General features: G+C 34.6%; 1 protein-coding gene across 1 annotated transcript; it reads left to right on the plus strand.

Moving 5' to 3' along the window:
* Positions 1-716: 716 nt before the first annotated feature.
* Positions 717-1,625, plus strand: LOC147284270 (uncharacterized). The gene has a single exon (XM_086245351.1). It carries the CDS (start codon positions 966-968, stop codon positions 1,473-1,475), a length of 510 nt encoding a protein of 169 aa, XP_086101477.1. The 5' UTR covers positions 717-965; the 3' UTR covers positions 1,476-1,625.
* The last annotated feature ends 13,426 nt before the right edge of the window (positions 1,626-15,051 follow it).

Genomic DNA, 15,051 nt, shown 5'->3' on the forward strand with positions numbered 1-15,051 from the left:
ATTGACACGATGTATTTGATCCAACACATTTAAGTGCAATACGTGCTCACAGTTGCTCAAAATTTATCCTTTAAAAAAATAGGATTGTAAGTATACGTAGGAACTAATTATTAAGTTAATATGAAACTAATTAACTATTCATTTGGTCCCCTCAAATAATGTAATTCTGATCCATATATAATCTGAATCGTTCATTTTTTTAAGTATTCATTCAAGAATTATCTTTATAAAAACAAACCATATTACAAACTATTTAATCATCTAAACTATTAATTTTTCAATTCATACATGTATGGTCTCAATGAGTAATTTTACAGTGTGGTTGTAACGCTAGTACATTGCCACGTGGTGTTATTAATCTTCCTATGCTATAGCACGTGTATATTTAATAATACTATATTCTAAAAATATAAATTCATCGTTCATTTATATTATTACATATGAATTAGTAACATGGCCATACTCAATTTTTTTTTTTTTTTGAGTATGATGTAAAATCATGGAATTAAAGTTGAAAACGTTATTAGTCATTGTAGGTGCACAACAGCACAAATTTGTTTTCCTAAGCTGATACCCCAAGTTATTAATGAATACCATGTCCCACTCTACAAACTCAATAATATCCCATTGAATTCGTCAACCCATGCCCATTATTTCTGTACTTGCACGCTCTTTAAACTCCCTTTGACTCACCAGATCGAGACAAACTGGTTTCCTTCTTCTCCTTCTTCATCTACTCATCTTTCAATTGCATAATAATCTCATCATCTTAAATTCTTGAAATTCGGTTTAAAACTGATTCATCTTCGTCTTCACGTTATGCTTGCTTGCCCTTTTAGGTACCCCTGCAGTTAAAGAGTGCCAAGTACATGAAAACAGCTCTTTAACCCCCTTCTCAAATAAAACAACCCCCACAAAAACCAAAGTGAACCATCATCATTTCATTCATTCCTCTCCAAACTATCATGAGCCACAGAAGGGTTCATTCACAAGGGAGCATACCCTTCGCATGGGAGGACAAGCCTGGGGTCTCCAAGGTCACCCACCAAGCATACCCTAAAGAAACTGGGTCTCATGCCCTTAATTTTGCATCCCCAACTCCGGCACAGCCACCTGAAGACTCTGAGGATAGCCCAAAGGTCTTGAATCATCATCATCATGACTACATGAAGATCCCTCTCCCTCCATGCCCGTTAAAGCCTCCGAGCAGAAGCACGTCGGCCAAGGGACTTAAGTGGCAAGCAGACCCTTTTCTTTTGGCTTACAAAGAGTGCACCAAAAGTAGTAATTTGAATACAGGTAAGTTGGGTACTGAGAATAATAATAAGAAAGGTGTTGGACTAAGTATTGGGTCTAAAGTAAGGAAGAGCAAGTACTCCTCCATGTTTTTGTGCAAGACTTCATGTGATGTTAGAGATGACAATTTTGTAAAACTTCCTCCAATTCCTAGAGACAGAAGTCGCTCTTCCAGATGAGAATTGATGAGTGTTTGTTTCTAGTTTCCAAAAAATGTATCCATCTAGGGCCAAATTAGAATTTTTATATATGTGATTTCTAGAGATTCATAATCTCACATTACATGGTTATATATCTTGCCAAGTTATCATTCAAAAGAACATTTTCTATTTCATATATATATATATATACATATGTATGATTAGTTAATGGTATTAATGTGTTAGAGATTCTATTATGATGTTGATTTCTTCTTTACATAACCTTAGGATTAATACATATGAAGATAATGGATTGAATTGATTGCTAGCTTACACATTGAGCTGAGCTTATGGTCTAATTGTATATTGTAACACCCCAAACCTCGGGCTCGTAAATACACTGAAACTTTGACCTTTAAACCTCTTTTCAAAGAATGAGCCATGCACTTAACATAATAAATAAATATATTTGATAAATCATAATGTGAGCCCAAAATATTTATGTAAAATTTACTGTATAAAATCGATTAAATCAAATTAAAATGGGTCCCGCTGCATCGACGTGGTACGGTCCAACCTCGATGGTCGCTACTACCTTGGGGAAACGTCAAAAACAAAATTTTGAGAAAAACTCTCAGTGAGTGGACAAAATAAACTTCAAAACCTTTCATTTGAAAACCATTTTATAAAACTACTCATTCCTTTGAAAACCCCCAATTTTTAAAAATACGTTTTGAAACTTTTTCCAAATGACCAAAATATGGAAATATATCAAATATTCGTTGTAATGAACTCTTTCACAACCTAACAAATACCTTACATCATCAACATAATTCCAATAGAAAGGTTCTAGATAACAACTTCAACTTTGAAATTCCTTTTGAACATAGAAAATAATGGGAAGTAATAGAAATGCTGTATCTTATAAAATTTCTAGCTAAAACCTCTTTTGAATCTTGAACTGATAGAAAATAACTAAAAATGTTTTTATTTAATAAAGTTTTTAGTAAAAACGTTGGCCATATAAGCACCCAATTGACAGACTCCACATTGGTACCGTACAAGACCGTCGCACCAAGTGGACCGTCTACATAACCTTCCACTCACACCTTCGCAACGTCGTCATACGAGTGGACTTACAGTGGCCCTTGTACCGTCGATTCGCCGTCATACAATAAGCCAAAGTGTCGTACGTGCACGTAGATTGCCCTTCCACCCGCACCGTCACAACGCCGTCATAGACTTACGGTGTCCCTTGTACTGTCACAATGCCGTCATACAAGTGGACATACGGTGGCCCTTGTACCGTCGATTCGCCGTCGTACAATAAGCCAAAGTGTTGTACGTGTACATAGACTACCCCCAAAGGGCGAGGCATCCTGGCACACGGCCCAAAGCCTATGTGTGTGCCGTGATGGGTCCCAAAGACCTAATTAGCTTAATAATCAGTGGGTACTTAGACGACATTTAAATAATTTGTTTCAACATTGATAACCCTTAACTCTAAAACTTAAAACATTTATAACAAAACTCTTTAATATAACATAAGTACTCATAATAATTCAAATATAATCCTTTATTTTCCAAATCGATAAGCTTTCGAGTTATTTTACTGAATAAATCCCAAACTGAAAAAGAAACTTGTCCGAGGCTCACTTCGATTCGGAAAGCTCGTCCTAGAGTGAAGTCGGTATTAACAAGGTCTCAAACTTGTCACGCCCCTCGCCAAATACTCAACTCAATTCAATTTAAGCACATTCCAAGGTTATTGATTGTCCAAGTAATAGCAATTCATCACATTTGTACATTCCATAGCAATCCACTTATCAAATCAATAGTAAAACATCATCAATCAAATGGTCAATCCCTAGCAATTCATATAGTGCACTAACAGCACGAAAACGTTATCCGAACAAGTTCTGGGGTTTGTCCATTCATTTCAACATGTCAAACAATGTAAAACCTATTCGCTCCCCACAATTATCTTTTCAATTTAATTTAGGTAAATAAGAACAAGGTATTCTCAATATCTTCAATCACGTTCCGTTCCGTTTCTCGAGGGGTACGTAAAATGACCAAACTACCCTTAGAACTTAACCAAAAGCCTAGGGTTTACTAAAACGTTATCTCGAAACTAAATCGATTAGTTTTAGTGAAATGAATACAAATGCCCTCATCGGTAAAATACCAAATTAAGATTCCAGGTTTCGGATTTCGGGTTCAATAATCGAAATGGCATCGAGTTACGAATTCTCCCGAGCCAACGTACTTGTTAAGATCAAACAACCAACAATTCGATATACATGATTCACAACTTGGCCGTTCAACAGCCGAAATGGGCGGTAACCACCACACACGGTGGCTGCCCGGCCCTTAACAACACACAAACACTCACCGATACACAAACAGACCTTAGAATTGGCCTCTGGATGTCCTGGGGAGGCTAATTGACAAGGAGGACCGCTCAACCCGCCGCCACCAGTGGCGGAGCTGGCGGTGGCAGCAGCAAAACATCACCTTGACAGAAAATTCCAATCCAAAACAAGCCCAAATTCAGTCCAACAATTTACAAGCAACAAATAAAAGGAATTAGGACATAAATTGAGTAACAACAACTCAACCCGGCCACCACACGCGGAGGAACTTCGCGGTGATTGTGAGTTTCAAACAGGGTTTTCTAGTCTAGTGATAATTGAGTCAAACAAAGTACAAAAACATGTAGAGGAGAAAGAGAGGATCAATTTGGGTACCTCACTCGACGGAAACGCTGCCGGAAAAACCAGAAACTAGTCGGAGAAGACAACTGGCCCTGTGACTTCGCTTTGCGTGCTGTGGTGGTCCGATGAACGATCGGGAACCATCCCTGGACTCATTGCGACGAGGGCGAGAAGGCCTAAGTGGTCCGGCGTCACGTCTTGGTCGGAGACGGCGGTCGTCGTCGCTTGGGTTCGATCGGGTTTGGCCTGGATTCGAAATTTGGCTGGGTTTCTGGGTGATCCGAGACCAAGGGAAGAGAGAGGAAGGGACGGCGAGCTCGAGGAGCTTTCGTCTGCCTCCATCCGTCGCTGGACGCACGCCCACGCGCCGGTGACAGGACGGCGGTGCTGAACAGGCGAGAGAAGAGAGAGAGAGAGTGTATCGGGGTGAGAGAAGAGAGAATAATGCCCCAGAAATTATGAAATTGCCCCTCCCTTCAAATGTCCGTATCTCTCAAACCGTGACTCTGATTTATGCATGCTTCGTGTCTATGAACTCGTGGACTTGAGATCTATCCAGCGGGCCCAAAGTCAAAATCAAAAGTCTACAAATTTAAAAAGTCAACTTTGGGTCAATCCTGATTTAAAACAAAATTTAAAATAAATCCAAAACCTTTTGAATTTCCAAATAAATTCTTAAAATGATCAAAATAGATTCTCAATGTATTTAAAATAAAACTTTGAAAAATACGGGATCTCACATATACTCTTTGTACATAATATATATTAATTGCCGCTACATATACAGCGATGATAGGACAAGTCTTATGAATATCATTTCAATACCTAGGAGATTACATTTCTTTGTTTAATGTCCACTAAGAAATCTCTCTCACTCTTTTGGTATTTCTCATCAACTCCATGACGAAAACATACGGGGATCCACGTATGAGATTATATAATTAGAAGGATAATGTGAATACTAATGAATTTATTTGGCAAGTGAAGTGTTTGCGGATAAATCCACATTGATACATTAATGGACATATCATATGCTTACATGTGGCCTGACAAGGACTTATTTGATGCTTTGACTTTCAACGGTTGACTTGGGCAAACCGACCATCCACCTCATCATTCCAGTTTAGCAACGCGCGATCTAAACCCCATCAATGATTCTCGGCATATATCACACTATTCGAGCCGATCACATCTCAACCATTGAGCTCTCCATTGAAACCCGAAGGATCACCACCAAAAGTCTTTGACTTGGCTCGGTGTATGTATCACCTTCCTGATCCGACCAGTCGAAGTAGTGATTCCACACTTAAGAGATTTATGGATTTATACATCTTGGCTCAACTTAAATACTTAAGTGGTTGTGACTAAACTTGGCAAACGGGTCGTATTTTGCGAGTTCGAGTCAAACCCGACACGACTTGTTAATCTATGGTTGGCAAAATCTCCAACCAAAACACAACCCGAAAAATAACGGGTATACACGACCCAACCCATTTTTAGCCGTTAGAATTTAAATAATAAAAAAAAACTATATCACTTCCCCTGATCGGGCCTTCTCCGTTCCAAACTGATGCTGGTAAATATCTAATTTGCAATATAATCACTATATTAACATGTTTAGTTTTGCAAATGCATGGGTCAGAATTTAAAAAAGCCAATTTGATGGGTCAAAACCTGAAACGGTAAAACTGTAAGGTCATATTTTTTGGGCCAGACTAGAAGAGTGGGTTTGGGCTTCTGGGTATTTTTGTTTTAATATTTTCTAACTAAAAAGGAAGAGTGGGCTTGGGGAATCTCACTTCACGGGAGGGAGATCAAAGGCCCCGTTTGTTACACGGGAGTAAAGGGTATTGTGTAAATAACACAGTTATTCCGTGTTTGGTACCACCCAGTATTAGTTTAAGTGGGACTACATAAGCCCGCTCCACTTAAAACACGGGCTTAGCCCTTCTTGTATAACACCGTGTTGAAGTGCAGTGCTAAATAACACGGGCTTAGCCCTTTTTTGTTTCTGTTCATCTGCGATCTCGTGTTTCTCAATCCCTCCCGCTCTCTCGCTCTTGCTCTCTTTCCCCATCTACGATCTCGTCGTTGTTTTTGTGCAAATCTATCATTTTTCTTCTCTCGCTCTCTCTTTCCCTCCTCCCTCTTTCTCTCTGGACCAACTTGGCTTGGAAATTGAATTGATCTACTGGGTTTTTTATTTTTCGGAGAGATGTACATTATGTACTGAATTGATGGCTTGGGTTTTTTGATTGCTGATCTGGATTTGGAAATTTCATTTGGATTGCCTGGTTGAATGGGTTTTCTAGCTTTGATGCTGTGTGGGTTTTCTTTATTCTGTATCAGTGTGAGTCAATTGGATACAATTGCATTTGATTTGATTGTGGGTGCAGTTAGTTTCAATGACAAAGAGAGAAAGAGAGATTGGGGCAAAGGGGATAGGAGAGGGAAGGGAGGTGGGGGAGGTGGGGTGGGGTACTCGGGTGGGGATGGTCAATGGTCGATGGTCTGCAATTATGCATCATCCCTTCCACTTTTTTTATTTATTTATTTTATTAATTTTAATTGTTTATAACAATTTTTAATACTAATACCATTTTTTATAAGTATTTTATTTTTAGCTTTATTTTTTATAATTATTTTAGTTTTGTTTTTTTTATAATTATTTTAGTTTTGTTTTTGCAATTAAGTTTTTCCTAAAATTAAATATATAAAGTTAATTAAGACAATATTATTTGGTTTATCCAGTTTCACAATCCGACACAGCACCAAACATAGAATTACATTTAGTCTAGCTTACTCCAGTCCAACACAGTCCAGCTTAATCCATAAGAATAGTCCAGTCCAACACAATCCAACGTAACAAACGAAGTCAAAATGTTTTCCCCATGACCTTTCATCTTTGCTTTTAAGTTAATAAAAAAAAAAAAAAAAAACCCGAGAACACGCACCCCACCATCCTCTCCTCCCTCCCTCCCTCTTGTGTGCGCTTGACAAGAATATGCATGGAACTCACTGTTTATGGCGGATCTCACGCCTTTGCATACGTGAGAACCCATAGTAGCACATAAAAACTAACTGTTTTGGTACAATAAGGTTCGAGGCCCAAAAACCAAAACACTAAGTACGAATATGGATTTGGGATACGTAAGAACTAAAGCCCATACTTTAAAGGTGATGCCAGCTCAAGACCAGGTTATTTAAGAGATCATGACTAGCATCTGGCCTCCTCTGATGAAAGCGAATCATCAAGATGCTTGATAGTATGATCCCAATTGTATAGGGTGTTCTTTTTGTTTTTTATCTGTACTGAATAGATTACTTAACAAATTAACTCACCTTTAAATCTTGGTGCAAACATGAAATTTAGATATGTAATTAACTAGTTAACCAATTGTAATCGCTACGAACATGGAGACTAGAGCTCAAATTCGAAATTAATTTGATTCATTCCCGTGAGAATTGTGAAAACATTTGACTCTTCATTGTTTCCAATATGAAAAATTAGTCAATCAAATAATAGATAGTAAATTGTGTTTTTTTTTTTCTAATAAATAATTAGGACTATTATTGCTGCATATGCGTGAATAGATGGTTTAAATCAATAATGATTACAATAATTCTTGTTTTATCCCCTAAATTCTTTTCATCACGTTATTTGTTTATTACATGTTTGGCACTGCTTCTTGAAAGTGTTTTTATTTAGTAGCGTTTTACTGAAAGCGCTTCTCATGGACAAAGCTTGGGTCCTCTTGTTTGAGGACCAATCTTGTCCTCAATCCTCATGGCCAATTAAATGAGCTCTACCATAAGAGAGAAAAGAGAGTTGCGATGGTGGACCTCATCATAGGCTCATTTGATTGGCTATAAAGACAAGGTTGGTCCTCAAACATGGTAAAGATCTCATATCCCCAAATCTCTATGTCCCTCCTTGTCTCCTCTCACTTATTTTGAAAAAAAAAAAAAACATTAGTAAAAATGCTTTTGACAATTCTAAAAGCAGCGTCAAACGAAATATCATTGGAATTGAAGTGTATTAAAAATTTAAAATTCTATTTTGTTCATGTTTTGAAATCTCTACAATAACCTCATCTAATGTCAAGTCAAACAAATCGAAGAATAGAGTGGTGGTATAATATTCCATTTATACTTTTAAACTTGAGGGGTTCTTGGTATTAAATTAATCTCCAAGCGACATCTATATAAAGTAGGGATGTACGAAATAATATTATTTGGTCACGAAGTACAACATGTATTGAATTTTATTTTATTTTTTGGTTGAGAATATATTGAGTTTTAAATTTAAAGAAGAGAAGGACACATATTTATCGGAAAAAAGTTATATTAGGTGTTAGCAATGGATCTCCTCAATAAACTATAGTTTGGGTTTTACTTTCCTTTATGATTGTTAATTTGTTATGACTTACAAATACAATCTTAGAAAAAAATTGGCTTTCTTCTCCTTAATTTTTTATTTTTTATTTAATTTGGAGGAGGATGTCAATTGGGAATTCAATTAGTTAATTAGCTAGTTGATCGATCTTATGATCCCCTTTAGGCCTCATTTACCACTATGTTAAGTTTTTCCTTCAACCCAAATTATACCTTAAATTCCCTCTCCTCTCCTTAACCTCTCCATGGGGGAGGGGCGGCCCTTGTGTTCTCACAGACTGCTCCTCCCCTCGCCCCTCTCTCTTTTGTTTTTCTTTTCCTTTTTCTGTGTTTTTATTTTTGTCCTTTGGGATACTCTCATCCCAATAAGTGAGAGTGTTTTCATCTCTCCTTGTGAGAGTTTTTCCACCTCTCTTCGTGAGAGTTTTTCAGATTTTGTTTGTTTTGGTTTGTTTTGTGTTTTGATGCTTTCAGGTTTTCTCTGGCGCTCATCACAAGGTGTTAGGGAGTCACTATTTTCGCCGGTACCGGTCATATTTCCACCGGTTACTATTGCCACATCCGCCACTTTGCGCTATTGTCAGCCTCGACTTAGAGATGTTGGTAGGATCGTGAACCCAAACGCGACTAGTTCGCTAATTCCTACAGTGCCTCTCTGGCTCCGTTTGATGGCTATAGTATCTGCTCGATGCCGATGTTATGAGATCTTCGAATTTCTGTGGGCTTTTCTGCTCCACTTTTGTGGGTTTTTGTTTTCTTGTAAGCCTTTAGGCTCATATTTTGTATTCTCTCTGTCTTTTTGGCTGTTTTAATACAATGATTTGCCTTATTCTCAAAAAAATTATACCTTAAAATCCTTTGAAAGTCTACAACTCAGCAACTCTAAAATAACATCATTTGATGTGTTCCGAAGGAAGGGAAATTGTCGCCACATATATATTTTCAATTTGATAACTCATAGTAACAAAAATATTGGTAGTAAAATTTGCCCTCATGAAAATCATAAGAAATTTGTATATTGTATACTTGTGAGGGAAGATAGTGGATATCATGAACGAACCAAATAATACGCCAAGAAAAGTTACTATCCTTAATTAATTTTTAAAAAATTTTATTAGTTAAGAGGTAACTAGCTATATCCCACCTAAAAAAGTAAAAAATTCTAAACAAAGAACTAATAAAAAAACATCATCTACTTTCAACCCCAAAGTTGAATAGAAACCTTATACTAACTCACTAAAAAAATGTTTTGACCAAGATGCTTACAAAGCCATCGTTCTCATCTAGCTTTTAGAATAGACACACCCTTGATCTTCCTTTAATAGATGCTTGTTCAAAGAATCTAAGTTACACCTTTTTCTTTTTCTTTTTTTGTAATTTCGACTTGTTCTATACTTCTATATGTGTCATAGCCTCATAGGGTAGAAAAATATAGTTCACCATAAAAAAGTAAAAAAATAGAAACATTAATTATAGGTTTTGTTTCCTAGTCTCATTATTTCTTAGATTCTTGGTAATGGTAAGTACGTTTTGAGTTATGTACGTACTTGATTCTGATTGAAAATAGTGACTGATTTCTTTGACTACAAAGACTTTTTATATATATAATCTGTCATACAAATCATAGGTAGTCGAAGGCTTGTAGCATTGTAGGTATCTATCATATTCATCTTTAGAATAATACTTTCGATCACATGATGCCTATAATTTTTCTTTCTCAATGGAATTAATGGTGCAAAGAATGCCCAACCAGAACTTGAAGAGACTTTGTACTAAATGTATTTTTATATATTTAGCTCTAGGGATCAATCAATCTATTTTATTCTCTAAGCATGTTGGTATTTTTCTCACTAGTCGAGAAGATAGTGAAAGATCTTTATGTATATTAATATTAATTAATATATTTATAGGAAACCAAGCTTGATATGGTCATGCAACATCTTAAATACTTAAAAATGTCCTCTCTTGCAAGTTGCAACCTTATAAAATAAAAAACAAATTTAGATTATTTAGGGGCGGCAATCAAGTCGCGTTGTGTCATGTTCACTCGGATCGTGTGCCATTTCAGTTCATGTCCGAGACTATTCAATCCTAACCTAATTGGTTTAAATATTAATCATGTAAAATGACTTGATATTATGTTGTTTATTAATTGTGTTGTATTTTTTTTATTAATCAATTGTTGTCCATAAGATTTGAACTTAGAACCTACACGAATGAAAGGAGATTGTGTTATCCACTAGACCAAATGGTCATTAATAATTGTGTTGTATATAAAAAGATCTATATGTCGCCAATGACCATTTGGTCTAGCAAATGGATCCAATCTCCCATTAAAAGGATTTCCTGAATTCGAATCTTATGGACGACAATTCCTAATTATTTTAGATCCACGTCTTTAGCATAAAGTTTTTTTATTTTTAAGTCACACTTTGTTATTAATTATAGGGAAACTTAGAGTCAAATCCATTTTATGAGTTTTTCTTAGACTAAAACCAGTAGTGATTTAGGGTTTTTAATTAAGTCATTTTATTTTTCTTCTTTGACGACTTTATGCAGCCTCTATAAAACCCACTCTAGTTCCTAAAAGGGGAAATATCCTTCAAATAGAGGGAAATACCCAGCAAATCGGGGAAAGACTTTATTATGAAATAAAAAGATTTTCTTATAAATTAAAAAGACTTTACTATGAATTAAAATAATTTTCTTATAAATTATTATGAATTAAAAGGATTTTCTTATAAATTATAAAACGCCCCCTTGTCTCTATCTAAAAATTGTTTTTCTAAAAAACCTAAGTCTAATTATCTCTTAATTATATGATCCTCATGAAATAAAAATCTAACCTATCCAAATGCTAGAAAAATTAAGAAAAAATGTATAATTCTATAAAAACTCAAACAATAATATATCAAGAAATTAATTAATGCGAAACATCTAAAAAATGGTAATTTTCTTCATACAATATCATGTAAATTGGACTCTCGTACCATAATTGAGTTATTCAAATTTAATAATAATTCAAGTTATTTATAATATAATAAAATACTCTCAAGTCTTGTTTTTCAAAGATTTGTAACTGAAAATCTAGTCAAATAAAAAATTAAGTTCAAGCTCAATTTGTTCGTGTACGAGCGAGCTGAGTTAAAAAAATACACTACCGAGCGCTTGGTAGCCTGCCGAGAGTTCGGTTGATGCAGATGCATCCTACATATGCATCTGTATCCTGTATCTACATTTGCATCCTGCATATGCACATTTTTAGGTTGTAGAGACATGTTTTAAATTGTAAATGCATGTTTTAGGTTGTAGATGCAGCTTTTAGATTACGTAGATGCATCTGCCGAGCGCTCGGTGGACAGTTTGTGCTTCTATTTAATTTTTAGGCCGGCTGGAATTTAGATTAAATTTCTTTCTCATTTTGGATTTCTAATTAAAACACCTCTTTTAATAATTAATATTTGTAAGTTGTGTCATTTTCTGGGTTAATATTAAGGAATGGGATCAACACTGACTCGTAATTTCAAGTTAGCTTCGATAGTCATAATAATATGTCGCGTAGAAAATTGTCTCCTCCAAAAATTATAAATTAGATTCTTTTATTAAAACTTACGTAGAAAGCAATCTCCCAATCTCACACACTTCATCGTGCATGTGGGAGTGCTAGTAAATTAACCTACTGCTACACATTTGGGGATTCTTAGATTTAAGACCAAACAGTAGAATGACTATTAGATTTAACCCAAAGATTTTTTGTTCAGTTAATTAGAAGTAGGTCTAATTTTGGAGGGTCATTCGGATTAAAACCATGTAGAAATTTAGATTTGTACTTAAATCCAATTTTTTAGGGTAATGTCCAAAAAATAGACTTGTTAAAAATTTTGACTCATAGTATCTCTTAAAATTAAGATAATTAATATGAATTAATTTTAAAAATTATGAAAGATAATATCCGTTAGGACATTTTTAATTTTTACATTTTTTAATTAAACATTCAAGATTATCTAGTTTTTATGTTTTATAATTTAAAATAATAAAAGATAATATCTGCTTAAATTATACAAATATCAAAAAAATGCATTAACACACAAAATCGAAAATAATCAAACAAGTAAAAAAAAGTATATATTGGTACATTTCAATTGTACCAATACCTAGGTTTATATATATATATATATATACAGTAAAACCCATATAAATTAATACTATGTGGACTAAGAAAAATTATTATTTTAGAGGGGTTATTTATATATCAATAAATGAATAATTTATTAATTTATTGATAAATGAATATTTATTAATTTAAAAAGAGTTTTTTTTTTGTTCATGTATTATTATTTTTTGACAAAGATACATGTATCTTATAAATAAAAACAAAGATACATGTATGACTTCAATTAAATGGACGTTAAGAACTAGAAGATCAAGTGATTTCAAGATAAGTAAGTGTAATATTCAAGATAAGTACATATACATTATGCCAAATGTCGTGCATGCATTGCAAAAGATTAAGGATGAGGGTCCAATTCGGTTTAGGTACAAATTAAGAAAAGGCAAACGACTTTAGAAGCATATTTTGAGAAAGAGCTGAACTGAGAAAATAGAAGTTGTTAAGTAAAAAGTTCCTTAATATGTATTATGAATTTTTATGTGCTATTTCTTTTATGTGTTTCATCAATTATTAATTTATATATTCACTGGGCCCTAAAGGATTTTAAGAAAAATTATTATCTTATGTATTTAGCGAGGTTATTATTTTAGTACACTGACCCGAGTTAGGACCAGAAGATTTTATTATTTAACCGAGGTTATTAATTTATTGAACATTCATTTATAAGGGTTTTACTATAGGTACATTTCAATTGTACCAATACTTGGGTTGGTATATATATACATATTCAATTAGGTGCGCACATAATCCGAACGCTCGGTTTCAGCCGCCGATCGCTCGGCCATGCTGCTTCTTTCCTCGAGTTTTAAGGGTAAATCCTCATCTTTTTACCTCATCTCCTCCTAGGGTATATAATGAGTTTGGTGGAAGCGTTATGTTAGGGTTTAGTTCTGAGATATTTTCGGAATATCACATTTTCAGAACTTTCAGATAAAAATTCGAAATTTTCAGATTAAAAATTGGAATCTTCACGTTATATTTTGTTTTTTAGTATAATAGCACATATATAATATCTTAGTGGAGGGGATTAATCTTTGGACCTCATCCAACATGGTGAGAATAAATGTCACTACTAGATACACACACACACACACACACACACACACACACACACACACACATATATAATATATATATATATATCATGTTTGAAATTTTAAATATGATAAACTCAAATATTTAGTAATTACACAATTGTTAGGATCGGAATTTACAGAACCATTTCAATTTCAATCCTTTTTTTTTTTTTTTGAATTTTTGGATTTCGAATTTGATTTGGGCGTTCTAAAATTGGAAAATTTCGGATCATAATCGGTCGAATTCAAATGTTCCAATCCAAATCACACCCCTACTTCTAAAGATGTGATTGAGAACTACTAAGAAAGTTCCTAGAACCAAGGAGGACCCAAATTATTGAACAAAATTATATATTTTGCACTCTATCTTTGGCATGGCCAGTTTTGTTACTTTTGTATATTTTTGTAATTGAATCATTGGAGTTGTTACTTGTCACACAAACGTGGATCACCCAACATTTCTAAACCTGGAAGAGGACATAATCAAAATCTTAGGCCTTTGATAAGAGATCAATTTTGAACCATAATTCATCATAATTAACAAAAGAATGACTAATTTTTAATTTGCAGTTCTGGTCAAGTAGGCTTAAACAATGATTAATTGTGATCCCAAATTAAGGTTGTAAATCGGCTCGATACAGCTTGAGTTCATATCGAGTTTGGTTCGGGCTTGATTCGTTTAAGCTCGGCTTGTAAAAAAATAAGCCAAGCCGAGTCTCGCTCGTTTAAGAAACAAGCCAAGCTTGAGCTTTGGTATATTCGGCTCGAAAAGCTCGTGAGCAACTCGTATTTTCCTATAAGTCAGCTCGTGAACAAAGCTCAGCTCGTTCGTTCGAATTATAAAGCTTAGATATTATATTGAATAATTATATATATTAAAAATTAAATATATATTGTCTAACTGCAAATTTTCTTCTTCCTGAAATCAGGAAAATAAAACAACTTTTGAAAGTGGCAGCATTGGATGAATGTGATTACATGCGTGAGATGTCTAAGAAGATTTTTGAGTGTGAAGTTTGATAAGTATTGGGGAGATTGCAATCTGTTAATGGCTATGGCAGTAGTTTTAGATCCTCGATACAAGATGAAGTTTATTGAATTTTGCTTTCCCAAAATTTATGTAAGTTATATGTTGAGAAAAATATCAAACTTGTGTGTGACTCTCTTTATGAGCTTTTTGAAGAATATGTTGTTGTTCATGGTTCTAAAGAAGTTTGCAATTCTTTAAGTGTTATTGGTGCTGGTGGGAGAAAAGC

Source organism: Dryas octopetala, chromosome 5 (genome assembly GCF_963921425.1).
Source record: "Dryas octopetala chromosome 5, drDryOcto1.1, whole genome shotgun sequence".
NCBI lineage: Eukaryota > Viridiplantae > Streptophyta > Magnoliopsida > Rosales > Rosaceae > Dryas > Dryas octopetala.

Bases quoted from the DNA above. Each gene is read 5' to 3' on its own strand.
- LOC147284270 (XM_086245351.1), top strand. From the start codon at position 966: ATGAGCCACAGAAGGGTTCATTCACAAGGGAGCATACCCTTCGCATGG.